This window comes from Mytilus galloprovincialis, chromosome 7 (assembly GCF_965363235.1).
Source record: "Mytilus galloprovincialis chromosome 7, xbMytGall1.hap1.1, whole genome shotgun sequence".
NCBI classification, from domain to species: Eukaryota; Metazoa; Mollusca; class Bivalvia; order Mytilida; family Mytilidae; genus Mytilus; species Mytilus galloprovincialis.
In genome coordinates this window covers 79,755,812-79,776,066 of record NC_134844.1, presented here as the reverse complement: position 1 = coordinate 79,776,066, position 20,255 = coordinate 79,755,812, and the positions used below count along the sequence as shown (strand labels likewise).

Below are 20,255 nucleotides of genomic sequence, written 5' to 3'. Positions count from 1 at the left end.
TGAACTCCCAAAATCAATCCCAACCTTCCTTTTAAGGTCACCAACCTTGTGTTTAAATTTGATAGATTTCTATTTACTTTTACTTAAGTTAGAGTGCTAAAACCAAATGTCTTCGGACGACGACTACGGACGATAACGCCAACGTGATACCAATATACAACAAAAAAAATTTCAATTTTTGCGGTCGTATAAAAATGATAAAATCGTACACAGACTAAGTTTATGATGTTTGTATGCATTGGTTCAAGAATTGGAATAACATTATTTTTCATCGGTCACTTGTTTATTATGACTTTAATGTTTCGATGAAATACTACTAGGTATTTAAGAAACTGGAGGTGCAAAAAGACACATCATAGATCATATAAATATATAGATATATAGGTTTTTGTCCATAAATCTTTAGTAGTCTTCACATTTTCATAAAAAAAAAAACATATCTTAATGACTAACAAATTCAAGACACTAACAATTGATCCTTTAACATGTTTAATGTCGTTACAAAGAATGAACAGAATACTGTTTAAAAACAAATTTATTGCATATAACACATTTGACATTTTCCTTATTTCTTCACTACATATCAGTTAACTTAGCTTGCAAAAATACTTTTTCAAGAACAGTACACTTGTAATCTTATTTCAATAACTATACTGAAATCTTCAGTTCTTAAGGTAGCACAATACAAAGATTTTTTTACTTCAAATCACTAACCTTTGAAATTCTGTAACTTTCTTATGAATGCATAGAAAATAACAAAAGAGGTATATATAGATAGATAAAAGATTAATCTTTTAAATGAATGCAATTTTTTATTATGCAATCATTATGTAATCAATTATTATGTAATAAGTGGCAAAATCTGGGTAAGTTCACTTGAATGAATTTAGTTCTATCATCTCTTTAACTATACAGAAAATTTTAACGAAATCTTATCAACACATCATGGGCTTCAAAAGGCTGTCTCAGATTGTCTCTATGGTATTCCATTCTCTCAGAAATCTCTAATTATGTGTCGACAAAAAAGACAACAACACTCATGTTTTTATCGCATAGTATCTGTTTATTGGGTCTACATGTTTCGCATAATCGATAGGCATCATCAGGACAATTGTACAAAGAAATATGACAGTGAAGTATGAATTTAGCGGTTAGCGGTTTTAACCAGAAGTGTAAGTTACATAATAGTAGTTATGGTGACGTTATATAAATAGAAAGTGAAAGTGAAAGTAAATTAAAATAGAAAATATATAAATAGAAATGTTAGTGTTTTCTTGAAAGGTAACAGCATCTTGTGTGGTTGACATCTATCCCGTTCTGTGTAGTTAATCTCATGGGAAGTCTTTGGTGGTATTGTACGTTATTGTTATCTAATAATCATGTCAGTGAATTCCAAATTGGACAACACCTCTGGGACGCTCTGGAACCCTCCAGTTACTGCTTCCAATTGCGTCTGTAATGGTGTGAGGTGTATGATCGTCGCACATTTTGGAAATTAAAATAGTGGTAGATCCGTAAATATTTAATTATGAGCTGTGTTAATGATTAACGCTTTTGCTGTAGTTTGATGTTGAATCTGTAAGAGCTTCCAGCAGGTTTCTTCTTTCTAAACCGGTGGTAAAGTATTGTAATACTCTTTTAAATCTTTATGTTAATTTTGGGTAGTGTTCATAAAGATTTAACAGAGTATTACAATAAACAGATACTATGCGGTAAAAACATGAGTGTTGTTGTCTTTTTTGTCGACACATTCTTTATTTTCAAGATGACTGTGAATACCTAGCGGTATCCACTCGTTTTTACCCTACCACACGATCCCCACTTCAGGTGTTGGTTCACTCGTATTTTTAAATCTCAAATTAGTGTAATCATCCTAACCACATAAAAGAAGATAATGTTTAATTAGGTGTAAAATTTGTTCTTTACATTCTATCTGAAATTTGAGACACTCTTTTGTAGATAATGGCCATAAGAACAACATATAACCAGGTGCTCCGCAGGGCGCAGCTTTATACGACCGCAGAGGTCGATCCCTGAACAGTTGGGGCAGGTATGGAAAAAACATTTTTAAGCGTGATACAGCTCTGAATTTGGATTGTGATCAAATTTTTGACATTATATGGGTTTTTTACACAAAACAAATGTCAAGATTTTACAAATCAATAAAAGATTTATTCTTCAAACTTATTTAAATCTAAAATTAAATAGTTGACACAGCATAGGTTTCTGACACAGAATGAATGTGGTCTAATGAACTTACAAATTTTTTTTGCCTTTGAGCAATTCACTATGCTGTTGAATATTAATCCTGTCAAAAAAATGTTTGAAGAAATTTTCTTTTTATTTATGAAATCTGAAATGAGAACAAGTATGGACACAACTTTTAAGCTAAAAATATTTTAGATAAGATAAGGAAAAAAAACTTCATCAACAACATTTTATATTGGCAAATTTCCAATGAAGTTATTTACATAAAGTTATTGGCAAATAAAAATAGAAAATGACATCATAGTCATATCTGGCAAATGTCCAACATACATTATCTAAAAACATTTTAGATAAGATAAGGAAAAAAAGCTTCATCAGCAACATTTTATATTGGCAAATTTCCAATGAAATTATTTACATAAAGTTATTGGCAAATAAAAATTGAAAATGACATCATAGTCATGTCTGGCAAATTTCCAACATATATTATCAACTACTATTCTATACAAAGAAAGATAACTCCAATTGAAAATTAATTGCTATTGCACAATATTGTGCAATTAGATATTTCTTGCTATTGTGCAATACTGTGCAATTGAAAATTTCTTGCTATTGAACAATACTTGATATGGAATCCTGATTTGGACCAACTTGAAAAATGGGCCCATAATCAAAAATCAAAGTGCATGTTTAGATAAAGCATATCAAATAAGCCCAATAATTTAATTTTTGTTAAAATCAAACTTAGTTTAATTTTTGACCCTTTGGACCTTAATGTAGACCAATTTGAAAACTGGACCAAAAATTAAGAATCTACATACACAGTTAGATTCTGCATATCAAAGAACCCCAATTATTCAATTTTTGATGAAATCACACAAAGTTCAATTTTGGACCCTTTGGGCCCCTTATTCCTAAACTGTTAGGACCAAAACTCCCAAAATCAAACCCAACCTTCCTTTTATGGTCATAAACCTTGTGATGAAATTTCATAAATTTCTATTTACTTATACTAAAGTTATGGTGCAAAAACCAAGAATAATGCTTATTTGGGCCCTTTTTTGGCCCTTAATTCCTAAACTGTTGGAACCAACACTCCCAAAATCAATCCAAACCGTCCTTTTGTGGTCATAAACCTTGTGTCAAAATTTCATAGATTTCTATTCACTTAAACTAAAGTTATAGTGCGAAAACCAAGAAAATGCTTATTTGGGCCCTTTTTGGCCCCTAATTCCTAAAATATTGGGACCAAAACTCCCAAAATCAATCCCAACCTTCCTTTTGTGGTCATAAACCTTGTGTTAAAATTTCATTGATTTCTATTTACTTTTACTAAAGTTAGAGTGCGAAAACTAAAAGTATTCGGACGACGACGATGACGACGCAGGACAATGACGACGACGCCAACGTGATAGCAATATACGACAAAAAAATTAAAATTTTTGCGGTCGTATAATAAAATCAACCCTCTAGGGATACCTATGAAGAAGCTTATTTCATTTGAAAGTGGAAAATTGGTGAAAAATATTTTAGACACAGTTAACATTATAATTGGTTACATAATTGTTGCATAATACTAACATTGCATTAATTTGAAAGAGTAATCTGTTAGCTATCCAAAACTACCACTTTTATAAATTTTCAAGCATTATTACTAAAGTTATAGCATTTTAAAACTTGGGAAATGGAGTTATTAAATCCTTGTATTGTGCTACCTTAAGGTCATGCAAATAAAGATAGATTTGTAGATCTTGTCCTTTTGATCCTTTTTGACATGTTAATGTTTCTCTGGTTCTATTATAGTTTTCAGGGGAGTTAACTCTTAAACTTACAATAGGAATGCAAATGATTTGTACTTCAAATTCTCATGAAAATATAAACACGGTTATGCAATTAAGTAGAGTCCACTGTATTTATGCAAAAGAGTTTAGACAATTTATGTTTATAAAGCCTGCTGAAGTTGTCAAACTAAGCAATAAGCAATGAATAATAAAATTACAGAGAAATCAGGGTATCAGTGAACATATAAAAGGATTTTTATATAATATGGTCAAACATACTATGGTATATAATTTGTATTCATATTTTTCAATTGTCAATGATTTTGAGATAATGTGAGGCAGATAAACAGGAAATGAAAATAAGTTTATTTTAATATCCAGAAAACAGAAGGTGATAAACATATACTAGATTTAATTTTTAAAATCCTGCCATGAGCAGCAATTTTTATTGAAATATTTAAAACCATGTGAAACCCTGACTTTTGATTTCTGGTTTTACAGAATAACATCTTATTGAATACAAAAACAGAGAACGATCTCCCTACTGAGTGCCAAATATTTAGGTCCTCTTACAAGTATTCTCCCACGCTATTCCCCCTAAAAATATACTTAAATAAGACTTATAGTTACATGCACTTCAATTGTCTTTCAACAGCAAGAAAAATAATGTAAACTTATCTTAAACTTGTAAAAATTCAAATAATGCTTGTTCTTAAACAATAAACAATAAAAATTAATACGGACATAGCACATTTTTATAATATCACAGTCTATATGATACATGTTGAATAATTTTGTTATCACTACTTCTGAGCGCTAGAGGCTTCCTCTATAATCTCCTTTCTGTAAAATATTATTGTAAGTCCAGCCGTCACCATCTTTCTTGAAATACTGCAATAGAAATTTACAAATTTACTGAAAACCTCAGTTTATATAAGCTTATGATTTTAATTGTATTCTGTAAATCTATCAATGAGGTAAAAAAAATAAAGTAAACTAATTAAATAGTGTTAATTCACTTATTTTCGTGGGTACCAAATTTCATTGATTAAGGAAAACATTTTTCTGAATATTGAAATTCGTGGTTTTGCCAAAGTTTGTATATAAGCCTATAGGATATTTGTAATTCATTGAACATTTAATTTTGTGGTTCAACTATACCCAGGAAATCCACAAAAAATGGTATCCAACGAATAATAATGAATCAGGTATTTCTTTCAATCATCCAATACAAAAGTTTTCAGAGTAATAAGATGATTTGCCAGGGGTTTTATTATTATCGTCAAGAAAAAAATATGATATGCACTTGGGGTTTACTATAGAGGTTAATTAATTGATTAAAGGCTGTAAAATGTTGAGTGGCAGGTTGATTTCTTATTTTCAACTTTGTAGAAAATATTATTAATCTATCACAAGTATTTCCTGTCAAACTAATTCACCGTTTCAGAATCTAATGCATTCTGGGTAATATTTTCAAAAGTGTACACCAAAGCGTGGTGATTGGTTTAAAACGTCCTAAACAATCGAAATTCAACCAATGACGTAACGATATTTTCATTTTGGGGTACGGACAATGCAATTACCCATAGTCCTTTAGATTCTGAAACGGCCAATTCAGCAAAAAAACTTAACAGTTGGTGATGCGAGTGACACAATGTCATCTTCACTGGAAAAGCAAATTCCATGTCTCTACCTCAGCTACTTATATCGCAGGTAAAACAAAAATCAATGTGCTTTTCATTTCTTGCTTCAATTTAACAGTGAGAAATTAAAATCAATTATTGCATTGGTTGTAGTTGATTTAACAGCAATTCTAGACAAAGGAAGATAAATTTTTCAAAGACGAATTTTACAATGATCATTCTATTTTAAGAACAGATATTAGATTCCTGCAACTTGCAAAAGTTATGTAATTTTCTTGACAAGTGCAACATCATTTTGTGCCTTGAATATCTGAGCATAAATTACATTGATAAATTTCTGGAAATTTTCATGGATAGGATTATTGAATTTTATGATCAATGCATTATATTTTGTGTATCAATAAAGGTAGTGATAAGCCTTGGAACAAGTCAGTCCCATAATTTTTTGATGCATTTCATGCAATCTTTACATAAAAACTATTCCACAGAATTGCGACCATTTCAAAAGTTTTACCCTTTGCTTACCTTAGTAGGATACTGAGTACTGGTTTCTTTCCTATGTCTTTCTCCTTCCCTCTGTCTCTCTTCCAACTGAAGTATAAAGAACATGAATTAGGGCTATTCCAGAAAAAAATGTATGGGGGGGCTGGAAGGCAGTTTTTGTCAGCACCCGCCACCCAGACAATTGTAATTGAGTATTATAGTGCATTATAGTGTGAAAAGTTGCTCTGATTCCCATCACCCATGTATTATTAATATAATGTGCCTTCCAACCCCCCAACCCCCCCATACATTTTTTTCTGGAATAGCCCTTATCAAATTGATATGTCATGAAAATGAGGATAAAAAGTAAAAATTAAAAAACAGTAAATTAATGTTTACACATTGAGCAAAAGATTAAGTTCGAATTTGCAAAACTTAAAACTACTTTAATCAAGTCTATATATAAAGGTACATGCTTTTGAACCACCCAAAAAATTGAATAAATGGAGAGGTGAGGTAATATGTAAATAAAGGCAACAGTAGTATACCGCTGTTCAAAACTCATAAATCCATGGACAAAAAACAAGACAGCTGCTCTTCGTTTCTTTTTACCATTGGATAATCAGTCCTTCAGCTATTTATAAGATGGATTTTATATACTTATAAAAAAGATGTGGGCCAGCCAGCCAGTAACTATATTCAACAACAATTTTGAGTCTTCAGCAATAGGTATATATCCATATGTTTCAATTGACATGCCAGATTCTTGTAATTAATATACAGACATCTTATATGTTCAGGCATTTCACATCAAATCTTTTAATATTGAAATATTCTATACAAATTGCAAAATTGACGTAGTTTACTTCAATGCTAACCAAATCTTTGAATAGACTTATTCACAAGGAATAGGTTAAGATACTTCTGTCAAGTCATTAAAGATGGCATAATTGGAATTAGTATTGATTCACTCAAAGGGTCTTTACTTCAGATTTTTTTTATTCTAAAACTGGTTGTTGACAAGAAACAGGAAATGTTCTTCTTGTATAATTTCTGATGGCATGATACTAAACAATTTACAGAAAAGATTGTGGTTGATATTCAAATGATGGAGACAAAATTTCACAATCTATTTAATTGAGGTCTGGAGCTGGCATGTCAGTAACTTGGGACTAATTGTTACAAGTCCTTTGTTAATCTTAGTTGATCATCAGACTAATTGTTAGAAGTCCTTCTTAATCTTAGTTGATCATCAGACTAATTGTTAGAAGTCCTTCTTAATCTTAGTTGATCATCAGACTAATTGTTAGAAGTCCTTTGTTAATCTTAGTTGATCATCAGACTAATTGTTAGAGGTCCTTTGTTAATCTTAGTTGATCATCAGACTAATTGTTAGAGGTCCTTTGTTAAACTTAGTTGATCATCAGACTAATTGTTAGAAGTCCTTTCTTAATCATAGCTGATCATTGCCATTTTGCTTAGTTTCTTCTGTTACTTATTCTAACATTGAACTTTTTTAAAACTGATTTTTACTGATTGTACTGCTGTGTGTTTTGTTTATCTTTAATTGGCTAGAGGTTAAAGGGAGGGTTGAGATCTCACAAAACATCTGTAATGTGGCGTCCATTTCACTGAACTAATATACATTTTTTTTAGGGGGCCATCTGATTTTTCTGATGCGTTGAAGACCCATTGTTGGCCTTGGGCTGTTGTTTGCTCTCTGATCAGGTTGTTGTCTCTTTGACATATTCCATGTTTCCATTCTCGATTCTATCATACTTAATAATAGATTTGTTTGTGACTTGTGTACTACAACTTTATTTACAAACAGAATACTCACCAATCTCTTATGTTCTGTAGCTATATTTACATCATGTGCTCTCAAAGCATTGGTCACATGTTGCCATAGACGACGTGATTCAAAATCTCCCTGCTTATCTATTGGTCTTACTTTCTTTTTACATGTTTCTAATGAGGTCACATCAATTGTTTTACTTCTCCCCTACAACAATCAATGTAAATCATATCAGTTGTTTGTTTTCACTAGATTATTCTAATTAATAATAACTATAAAATATTTGAAAGGGTTCCATTGGTCATGTCCGCTGACAATATAAAAGTGCAATGTTAACTGCAAAAAAACTTTCTTGATCAGGTGTAAAAAATGAAAAATCTTGTTCAGAATATTGTCTTTTGATCATAAATTAAGCTTCTGTTTAAGTAATGTAATATTAAATGAAATTTTGACAAAACATTAAAATCTGGAAAAAAATGAATCCCAAACTTAACCTTAATGTTGTTCACACTGATGATGGTGTAAAGAAGGATCACTTATTCATGCTCTGGCGACTTTCAATGCAGGCATGACAATTAAATACCAATTGGTTTCCTCGCCAAATCAAACAATAAATCAGGCACTTGACAAGGGACATCTGCTTTTATTTCTAAATAATCATTGTATTATTCAATTCGACTGTACTAATATTGGGGTAAATGCCATATGCTCATAGCAAGAATAAGATTTTTTATTGTTTTTTTTAATTTCTATCTTCTGCTCTAACAATGAAAACTACCTCAGTCTTTCTAAACTTACATCTGAGTAAGAGAATTCTATAACATTGTTCCATTCTCCCTGAACTTTACAGAAAACATTCCCTGTTGAATTGTTCTTTACTTCAGCACTCACACGGTGAAGTTTTCCACCATAAAATGGCTACAAAAATAAAATAAAAGACAAAATGCATGAATAAATGATTCTATCCTTAACAGGAAATATTACTATCAAATCAACTCTAGATCTTCTATAAGAATATACAACTTGTGTATTCAAAAGTGTAGACAATAGAAATTATTAGAAACTGAGGTTTCAATTCCCTCAGGCAGTTGACCCTAGATATTGATGATTTTGGTTATTCTTGTTAAATCCATTTTGTTCATAAGCTCCTTACATATTCATTTAAGTAGTTATAAGTTCTTTACTTTACAATTTTCAGACCATTCTTGATAAAAGAAATTCAGGAAAGTGTTTTGAACCCCACAAATATATATTTATTATTTCTATAGTGTATATATGGATATCAGGGGCGGATCCAGCCATTTTAAAAGGGGGGTGTTCCCAACCAAGGGCAAAGGAGGTGGGTTCCAACTATATGTCCCCATTCAAATGCATTGATCGGCCAAAAAAAAGAGGGGGGTTCCAAAACCCAGAACCCCCTAGATCCCCCAATGGATATGTCAACTTCACATATCAAATCTACAACAATGCTGACCAAGATATATCGAATTATGGTCATCGAAGCTCAACTGTTTCAGCAGTTAGACCTAAGTTAAGGGAATCTATTAATCAGTCATGACAAACTGGAAGGAGACATTTAAATCTTTCACTCAGTGTATGGAGAGGAGTCAAATGACAAAAGTGTCATGTTTTCACACTGAACACTTTCCAATGAATGTTAAACAAACAACAGCCAATCAATAATATAACTTTATCAATGTTACACAGTTTGTCTTTCACTTATAAACTCTTCACTCTTCATTTTTCTCAATTTAAACAAATGTATAGCAAACTAATTTTGCCCTATCTTACAAACCATTTTCTGTAACCAGATTTTACCATTGTTTTTGGATGTTTGGAGTGATATTTCAATTATAATACAGTTATTATATGTTTAGAATCTTTAATATTGAAAACACAGGACAAGTTGCTAATATTAAGATATTCTTTGTAGAACTAATATATCTCACAAGAATCAATTGTAGAATCTATATATATGACAAACAAAATGACTGGAAAAGAAAGCATGGCTGATGGCTATCAATACTAGCAGATGTGCTTCGTTAACTTTAAGTTTTAATGGATAACAGATACTCTCTTAGATAAACATCATTAAATTTTAAAATAAATACCTTTGTATGGAATGTAACTGTAGATGATAAATTTGTCTTTTGGCAAGTCATATTAATTTTATCTCCCATCTCAGCCCATGGAACTGTCAATATTGATCTAGCATAGGCACTTGGCATAGAAAACACATACTCCTCATCCAAAGCTAGGAGTTTTAACTTAACTGAAAATAACAAGAATCAAGGCTTTTTATATTTTGAATGCAATTCCTGGTAGACTGTCTAGCAAGAATTATCATAGTATAGTCCGTATTTAAAACATGAAATAATTTTTTGGGATACTTAACAACAACAACTTCTAACATTAGAAAAATAAAATACTACATCATGTGGTAGTCTTGTTTGAGTAGGAATGAGACAAAAACAATCTGTGATGTTCTATTAATATTCAATATCATGTAACTAAAAAAGGAGTATGTTCAATAAGGTCCTAAAATAGCCCCCTTTGTTAGTGTAAATTTCAAATTAGGATTTATTGACCAATATTACAATTAATTATAGCTAATACAGTGACTAGGTAGGAAATAAGCCATTTTGTTTAAAAAAATTTACATTCCTGCGTTTCATTACAAGTTGTACTCATATTGATTTTCCACAAAACAATAAATGAAAATGGGGAAATTTCCATTGACTATCGGACAGGAAACATAGAGCGCATACGTTGACAACAAAAATATTTTAACATATTATTTGTGATTTGTGAAGACATTTCACATCTCTTATTTGAATATTTAGCTTGTCTGTGCTCTATTTTTCCTGGTCCTGAATTTGGTTGAAATCCTGCTGATTTTTCCAAATTTTGAGCTTTTTGGGATGCAAAAATCAACGTGTTAGAAATAAACTTTGACAAAAATAGTTCTATTTAACTTTCTCACATGTCTGTAAGTCAACTTAAAACATTTTTTGTCTTGTAACATTGAACTTTATAATGGGACCAAATATGGCCCTTACTGAAATTACTCCTTTGTAAGTTCATTCTGATCACTGTGCAGTATTAAGACAATCTATGGCTTCACGTTGATTTTTTATTGCAGTTATTGATTTTTGTTGTTGATTTTAACATAATGTATTTATCAATCTAACATACTTTTTCCGATTAGGTTGACTCCAATAGACATTCCATAAAATTTTGACTTGGTATATATGGAGGCATCCATACACATCTGTTTTCCTGGACATTCAAAATAAAATGCTGACACTGAAAATAAATAATACATGATTACTAAAATAAACTCCTGAAAGAAACATAATATATTAATGTGAAAAAAAAATAGAACATAAATTCATTGAAGGAAACTATGAAGCAACTTTTTCCCTTTGATAAACATTTATAGTGTCAAAATTTGTTTTGAAACCATTCCTTGTTTTTAGGTTGAAATGATATACAGGTAATGACAGAAGCCTGCTTTTGATTAGGATAAAGAAAGATATTTTTTTCTTGTCATTCTAGGCAGCTTTTTGATGAATTGTTCACATGGAAAAAGCATGCCATTTATGGATAATTGTTTTATAAGAAAAAACAAATTGTAATCACCCTCTGCCCTGAACCCTTTTTTAGAGCCTGTACTTTATTTAAGCATTGCTTTCAAATATACTGTGGATTCATTTATTTCCGTGGGTATCAATTTTCTTTGATTTTTGTGGGTATTTGATTTTGCGGTTTTGACAATCTATGCATATGTTTTCCCATTCACACAATAACATCCCAAGTCTACCACATCTACACTAAAACAATACCTACCCGGAGTATGATGAGAGACTTGCTCTGCACAATAGATTAATTGTACATTTTCTTCCCCTACACTAAAACTGGTGCTTACCTGGAGGATGATGAGAGACTTGCTCTGCACAATAGATAAGTTGTACATTTTCTTCCCCTATGTTGACAGACGATTGATTGGTATCAACAGACGATCCCTCATCGTCAGACATCTTTGATTTCTTAGGTAATTTCCAGGAACAATGGAATGTCTCTCCTATAATGGGATTGTATGGCTTTTTGGCAACAGATCCCTGGAATAAATATTTAAATATTTCAAATACTTCAAAAATCAAAAACTTAGTTTACTACAGTAAAAATATAAGGAGATGTGGTATGATTTCTAAAGAGGCAATGTAACTATCCACCAGAGACAAATTGACACACATAAGTCATCATACTGTTTTCGACAATGAACAAAACCCACAATGTATAGTTAGCTATAAAAGATCCTAGTATAGCAAAACATAGTTTAAAAAAATTAAACAAAACAAAACAATGGCTTAGTTCATACTTAAATAATACAAGTAAAACAAAAATGGGAAAAAATAGTGTTAAAAATTGTTTAGATATAAAAATTTTCTGATTGCAAAGAATGGGGTAAACATAACAAACCTGTCTGCCAGCATGGAATGAGGTAAGATACCACTCTAAAACAGCCATCATACGAGACTCTGGGTCAGGTAAATCTGGAATTCTGTAATAGCACACAGATATTTATTTCACTGAAGAAAACTTTTTACTACCAAAATCTATAGTTTATATCTAGTTTCATACAAAAACCAAAAAATTATGGCGTTACATATAAAGATTTGATCAAGTACAATTTATTACTGTGTTATTTCCTTGACATTGCTGTATGTTTGTGCTTTTTTTTTCTTTTGTACATGGGCTGCAATATGAAATCGAGAAATTTCTCAATTAAATGCTCTATAGAGAGTCATGTTTGAAACGATAAGTCTGGTTTGATTAATATTGGCATCTTCATCCTTGTAACAAAAGCTGGAATTTCTGCATAGTGCAAGGTTTTGGATTAGCCTTCAAGCTTAAACATGAGAATCTTTAGTTCATGCTAAAGCAATTAAAGAAAAACAAGCATGGCAGAAGACTTACTTGAGGAACACATCAGGATGTGCCATACAGTCGGCAAACATTTCTAACAAAGATCTTCTCTCCAAAATAAATGTGGGAAGAACCACCTGTAAAATATTTAAAATTATATTAATACTATAGGTGATAGAAAAAAGTAAAAACACAAAAATACTGAACTCCGAGGAAAATTCAAAAAGGAAAATCAAAAATCAAAAGGCAAAACTTTACGCATACAGTTAAATACTGTAAAATTGTGGATATGCACAAAAATCATGATGATGGCCTGCTTGCATTTAACGTTATAAAGGGACATAACTCATGAAGATCAAAATGACGCCGCCCAAATTGGTAGTTGATATGCGTTTTGTGGTAATGAGCATTGAATAGAAGTTTCAATACATTTGGAAGAAGTAAACTTTAGTTAGAGAACAGAAACTTATTTTGGGACATTGTATGTACGGATGGACATAACCTTAAATGAATATGTGAGTCCCCTTCCAAAAATAGTTGCTCCATCATTTCAGATATTTTTTATAGAACTAAAAACTAACTATCTTACTCAATAAAGATTGGAGTAGAATGAACCTGCTGTGTGCTGAGTTCGAACTCATAATCTATAATGTGTAGGCAAGTGACATATTTAACATTTTTTCATGATTTTACCTTGAATTGGTGATGTTTTACCGTTTTAAACTTGCTTATTATTATATATATATAAATATAAATATACTGTATTGACATTCAATATCCTTCTTTTTTTTTTTTAAATATATACCAACCTTAGTTAGATCCATGCCTAGTTTGAGTTGAGACAGGAGATGTAGAATGATACTTTTGTGTTCCTCGACTCCTTCTAGGTCGGTGTCATGGTAACTATCATCATCTTCTACTTCCTCTTCGTGATTAATTGGGCCTAAAACATTACAAAGTAAATGGTTGAATAATGATCTATCATTTCAGATATGGAAATAAAATACAAGTTAAAATAAAAACAGATACAGCACTACTAAACATCTAGTCAATAGGTTTATTAATCTAGTTGAGAAGTTACAAACAGGTATGCATAATAGAAATAAAATAACTAATGAGCTTATGATGTGGCTGCAGGGACGATGACACATACAACATCTACAAAATGACAAATGCCAATGTACCAGTACACTCTAGCAATGTGGTATGATTCAATATGACACAAACAAGTATACCAGTAAATATATATAGCTATGTGTCATGACACCAGATGACACATGCCAATGAACCAGTAAAATATAGCTATGTGTCATGACACCAGATGACACATGCCAATGAACCAGTAAAATATAGCTATGTGTCATGACACCAGATGACACATGCCAATGAACCGGTAAAATATAGCTATGTGTCATGACACCAGATGACACATGCCAATGAACCGGTAAAATATAGCTATGTGTCATGACACCAGATGACACATGGCAATGAACCAGTAAAATATAGCTATGTGTCATGACACCAGATGGCACATACAAGTGTATGTGTACCAGTACACTGTGTGATATGACAGAATAACTGACAGAGACGGACCAGAAATCATAATACATGTACGTCTATTGGCAAAGCATAAAAAAGGTAAATAATTCAAAATAAACAGTGCAAATCAAAAGTACATAATAACCTAAAAATGTAAACAAAACTTTTCTTAAGTTGAGGTTTGCTAAAAAACTTACCCTCTGGGTGGTCATCAGTAAGAGGGAATTTCACATTTGCCGAAGAGAAACTACCAGCTCGGGATAATTCATGTGTACTATTCTCTGAGACATTTGACAGGAAAGAATGGCTACGTTCCCTGTATGACAAAAATAGCAATTGGCATCTGCAGAACCTTATAAAGTCTTTTCGAAAGAAACCAAAGGTCTTTAATTTTGGTTAACAAATAAAAAGCTAAATTCTGTTATTTTTTTAAATTTTCAATATTTTCAAAAATGGTTTTATTTATTTGTTCATTAAAAATGTTAAATTTGTTTAAAAAATATGAAAGAAATTCTCCTGAAAATTACTCCCTTGATTATTAAAAATTACCTCCCTTACGAGCATTCCCTTCAACTTACTTTGGAATTTCTTTTTCTAATGCTGGTTCAATTCCTAACTGTAAACTGTGTGTATGAGAACCAACCCCCTAATAAAGAGAAAACAAAATTTACAAAAATAAACATGCAAAACTAAATACACTCAAACAACAAAATCTATTTGGAAATTACACTCTTTACATTTAGTTTTATAGAACGGGATACACTTTATTTACATTCTGTTCTGTAAATTTCAAAGGTTCAGGTCGAAGCTTTTATCTAAGTGCAGTACTGATTTACAATAATATGACAAAAAGTCTGTACACGTCTTGATTGATTATTAGTCGAATATTTTAATTACCACTAAATTTACGATATTATAAAAAGTCTTATAAGCTGAAAATCTCAACAAGAATGTTTTTTTTGTAAAAGAAGATATTTGAGATTAGTTTTATATTAGAATGACAATTTCAAAAAATAAATCATTTTTAGAAGTAAGACAAACACATTATTTGAAATATATCCCAAATACTGACACTTACTGAAATTAAACATTGTGATTTTTTTCTTAGGACTTCTTAAGCATGGTATTTAATTGCTGAAATGCAAAATATATAAAGCATAATTCATCGTAAACTATACTTTTGTTCAATTCATAATTTTTTAATGATTTTAACCTGTAACTATCAACACCTGTCATTGGCAATATCTTCTGTGACAAATATGGTTCAGTTTGCACAGGTTTCACTGTATTAACTTACCTGTTTATGCTCTAACATTTTCAAACACTGACTGAGACAACTCAGGGTGGCACTTGATGTGGCTTTCAGTAACAGTAAATCCTGAAGAAAAATAACAATGCCATCATTTATATATTCAGAACATCAGAACAGATTTGAAAAGTTATGTAATTTTCTTGACAAGCGTAACATCATTTTTGTGACTAGAACATGTGAGCAGATATTAAATTGATAAATTTCTTGAAATGTTCATAGATAGGATGTATAGAATGTTATGATTAATGCATTATATTTTGTGAATCAAAATGGTAGTGATAGGTCTAGGAAGATTTAGATATCAAGTCAATACCATAGGGTTTTGATTGCAATCTTTACCCAAAATTCATACTTGATTTGTGTTTTGTGGTAATAAGCATAATATATAAGTCTCATAACATGTGGTTGAGGCAAACTAAAGTTAGAGAATGGAAACAAATTCAGTAATTTTTCTTTTTGAAACGGGGATAACTCTTGAACTGTAAAAGTGACGCCACCAATATTTATCCACTTTCTGTGTTTTTTTGGTAATAAGCATTGTGTATAAGATTAATAACATTTGGTTGAAGCCAGTTACAGTTAGAGAACAGAAACAGTAAAGGGGCATAACTCTTGAACAGTAAGACTGACACCACCAAAATTCAAACTAGACCTATGTTTTGTGGTAATGAACATTGTGTATAAGTTTCATAACATTTTGTTCAGGCAAATTAAAGAACGGAAACCAATTTTCAGACGTAACTACAGAGGGAGGGACAAGGGTAAAAGTTTATGCCTCCATCGCTATGGCAGGAGCATAAAAATAACAGTTAATTGATATATAGAATAGGTCTTTTGTATGATGTAAAAAATTAAAATGAAAGTTGTGTAGCTACTGAGTCCTCTATTGTTTGTAAATTTATTCATTTTTTTTTGTTCCATTTATATCATATTTCATTTTTTTACAAATAGAAGATAATCAATCACCTTACTAATTCTACATGTTATAATAAATTTTCAAAAAACTTCTATACCTTATCCAAACCACCAATTGGCTCTTCTGATACTGGAAGTGACTGAAAAAAATGATAAAATGTCAAAATTATTGTTACATTATATCTTGGTCAACATAGTTTTTTCTACTTGTATTGTTTGATTAATTTTGGGACACATACCTATACAGTGGTGGCCAGTTTTTTTCTTGAGGAATTTGGAGTACCCAGAAAGAACCATAATTTTGTCAAAATTCTGCATGAAGGCTTATTGGAATTTTGTACTGTAATTGTTGAATATGTAAATTTATGGCTGACCTTTACCAATTGAAATCAATGAAGATCAATTCCTAGTGATGACAATGGATCAAACATAAGTCACTTATGTTTGCATTGGATTAACATAATATTTATAAATAGTACAAGTATGTTGTAATTGACAAAGACAATAACACGTTTTCATGGTCCCAAAATAGGCCTAGCCTTGCAGAAAAACCTGAGTATTCCGACACACTACTTAATTTTTTTCTGGTTCTCCAGTGTGTTGGATTAGGCAAGTTCCGCTGTAATAGTAATGGTCATAAAGAGTTATAAAATATTTTGTCAGAGTTGTATTCATTCTATATGACAACACCATTCATGTTCATGCTCATCTTTTTAAAATGCCACAATGGTAAAATGAGAAAACAGCAGTCATATTTGACACAAAATTCATAAATAAACAAAAAACTTTCAACAGTTGAGAACAGGAAATCGATCAAGTTTGAAACCATTTACATAAAAAAAAATTCATGGTCAAAATTTGAAATTTGAGAAATATTCTTACTGCACATTTTGCCTGAAGATGGTGTGAATAATCTTCAGCTTCTATTAAGTATTCCTTGACTTCCCTGAATGGATCTAGTGTGTGAGGTCTGGAGGCTGGTGCTCTGTGTGGAGGTCTGAAAAAATATACAACAATTGTCACTCAGTTTTATCGTTCTTCCTCCCTGCGTCAGACGTCTTATGCTAGCATGAAGTAATAGTAACCTTCACTGTTTTTTAAATTAATCTCAATCTTGAACTGTATGTATGTGTGCAATCAATTTGGAGGCTTTACAATTACATTGCCTCACTCAGGAGATTAATTTTCTTATCATTTCTACTCTGTCAGATATTTCTTTTTTCTTCTTGGAATCAATTTTCTTATTTTCTTCTTGGAATCAATTTTCTTATTTTCTTTTTTTGGGCGGTTTTGTCAAGTATGTGACTATGCGACACAGGTTTTGCTCAATGTTGAAGGCTGTATGGTAACCAAATAGTTGTAAACTTCAGTTGTTTGGTCTCAAAATAACATAGCTTCTTTTCTAATACATGTAATAATGGGTTTTATTGATGATAGCTGGTTTCTTCATACTTTATAGCTGTTTAAGAAGTCTTCATAAAAAAGTTATGTTTCTATTGGGCTTATGATTTTATTTTTCTCTTGGTATCTATTCTCTAAAATTGAGAATGGAAATGGGGAATGTGTCAAAGAGACAACAACTCGACCATAGAAAAGACAACAGCAGAAGGTCACAAACAAGTCTTCAACGTAGCGAGAACATACATGTCAAGTGGCATGATATTCGCGTGTAATACACGCTTTTTCAACGGTTTACACGCGAGGATTTTGTCACATGGCGTGTACACGCTTTTCACCATTTTACACGCAATTACACGCTTTTTCGTTCTTTTCATTTTTTGGTCGTTAGTGATATCGCTATTCTCGGGTTTTTTCCTTATTCGGCGATAAATACCGAAAAATTCGAAGTAATTTTTTGGCTGCAACATATTGTTTATTTTTCTATATGGACAAACAGTAAAAGGTAAGTAGTTTGTGATTAGTTTTAACGATTTTGTGACTTTCTTTCAAATTCACTTCATGGGGGAAATGTGCACAGAAAGAGGTCACTTACAGGACCTGTACCGTCGTCTAAAGTGTCGATTGTTAAGCCAAAACGATGTTTACGGCAAGATTCAAGATTTATAAATTATATTTTGGAGTTCGAGTTTAAATGATCGAGCGACAAGTAACGCATAATTTGTGCATTCTATGTTGCAATGATAAAAAACAATACATGTGAGAGGAGAAATACAATGTAGCTATTTGAATAAGCATTTAAAATGTTTATCTAATGGAAATCAAATTTATAAAACATTTTTCTTTTTTCAATTTCAGTTTCAAATCTAGCCAACACGGCAACAGATTTCTACAGGCCATAGGGATACAAATATCACAGAACTGTTGGATCAGCTCTCATAGTACCAGCAACCTTCTGATGAACTACCCAGTTTTAACCAAGCAATAGCAATGGGAGCAATGGCAGAGATAATAGATGACATTTTACATTGCCAAAAAAACAAAACATTATGACATTCTTTCAAATCTTGATGAAACTAATTCAGTCAAATATCAATTCCTACTGTGGGAGAGCCTTTTCAATTATAAAGAAATTGATACTGAATTCTGATCAGAACTTGACTATGTTACATTTGTATTGTGTGCTGTTATCAAATAAATGTAACTAAACTTGAAACTGGCAGTTGTTTTGAATATGTGCCTAGTGGTGTTGCTTTAAAAGCAACATAACAGACCACTGTTTAATACAATAAAAGTTCACAGTAGAATATATATTGTTTTTTTATAATCACAAATTTGTATGAAATTATGAACATTACCACATTCATATTAACAAGTCCGCATCTACGTCACGCGTTTTCACACGCTTTTTGACATATCATGTCATGTCATGACATGATTTCCCATTGTCAGAGGTTGACATGTATGAGCGAGAAATTACCGCACCCGGTGACTTCCTTCAGCTGGCCCCTAAACAAATATATACTAGTTCATCTCCTTTATTACATTTTTAATGACTGTAAAAGAAGTTTTCAATGTTCATGAGAAGAAGAATTTTAATCATTGTATTGTCTTGGTGGTCTTGTGATAGAGTGTTCATAAATATCAGTATTTGCTGATTCTGCACAAAGCATACAGAATAAATGATTTAAAAATATGACTTGTCTGTCCATTATGAGAATAATGTGTCTGATCAGGGTGATATCTCTTCTTTACTTGTGAGGACAGAGACATTAAAATTTAAATTTAAGCCAGTGTGGTTGTCCATTACAAAGAAGGGTATATTTATATCCCATTAACAGTCAGTCATCCTGAATATGCGTGTAATATTTGCGACTGGACTTGTATAGCCATTAACCACAATATGCTTGTTATATTTGTAGCTGGACTATGAAGCCATCAACCAATCAATCTTATTATACTGTACACTATCTTAAGGAGAACTGTTAATAAATACCTTGGAACAACTGCACGCTGATTGTGAATTTGTTCATTTGAATCTGATCTTTTCTTGTTGAACAATTCATTGACTGAAATACCTGACGATGATCTGTCTTTAGTGAAAGAAGCACTCTGTAAAAAAAAGACTGTAGATAAAAAAAATAAATTGTTAGTACAGAAGTCTCCCTTATGTTACCTAATCACAAACTTTGACACTAAGACAAATGATAAAAACTAATTTTCTAAACAATTCAAAGACAAAAAGGGAAATT

The 20,255-nt window shown here is 31.5% G+C and overlaps 1 protein-coding gene across 3 annotated transcripts in view; it reads right to left on the bottom strand.

Moving 5' to 3' along the window:
* Window positions 1-472: 472 nt before the first annotated feature.
* LOC143083758 (oxysterol-binding protein-related protein 11-like) overlaps window positions 473-20,255 on the bottom strand; it is a 30,636-nt gene continuing 10,853 nt past the window's right edge. For all 3 annotated transcript variants that reach the window (XM_076260067.1, XM_076260068.1, XM_076260069.1), the window contains exons 7-22: window positions 20,000-20,115; window positions 17,488-17,602; window positions 16,704-16,745; window positions 15,676-15,756; window positions 14,957-15,024; window positions 14,576-14,694; window positions 13,649-13,782; window positions 12,891-12,976; window positions 12,393-12,474; window positions 11,839-12,031; window positions 11,106-11,216; window positions 10,022-10,182; window positions 8,709-8,828; window positions 7,956-8,117; window positions 6,158-6,223; window positions 473-4,880 (exon numbers count right to left, since the gene is read on the bottom strand). In XM_076260067.1, the coding sequence (XP_076116182.1) occupies window positions 4,806-4,880; window positions 6,158-6,223; window positions 7,956-8,117; window positions 8,709-8,828; window positions 10,022-10,182; window positions 11,106-11,216; window positions 11,839-12,031; window positions 12,393-12,474; window positions 12,891-12,976; window positions 13,649-13,782; window positions 14,576-14,694; window positions 14,957-15,024; window positions 15,676-15,756; window positions 16,704-16,745; window positions 17,488-17,602; window positions 20,000-20,115 (1,731 nt within the window). In that variant the 3' untranslated portion in view covers window positions 473-4,805. The remainder of the gene's footprint in view (window positions 4,881-6,157; window positions 6,224-7,955; window positions 8,118-8,708; window positions 8,829-10,021; window positions 10,183-11,105; window positions 11,217-11,838; window positions 12,032-12,392; window positions 12,475-12,890; window positions 12,977-13,648; window positions 13,783-14,575; window positions 14,695-14,956; window positions 15,025-15,675; window positions 15,757-16,703; window positions 16,746-17,487; window positions 17,603-19,999; window positions 20,116-20,255) is intronic.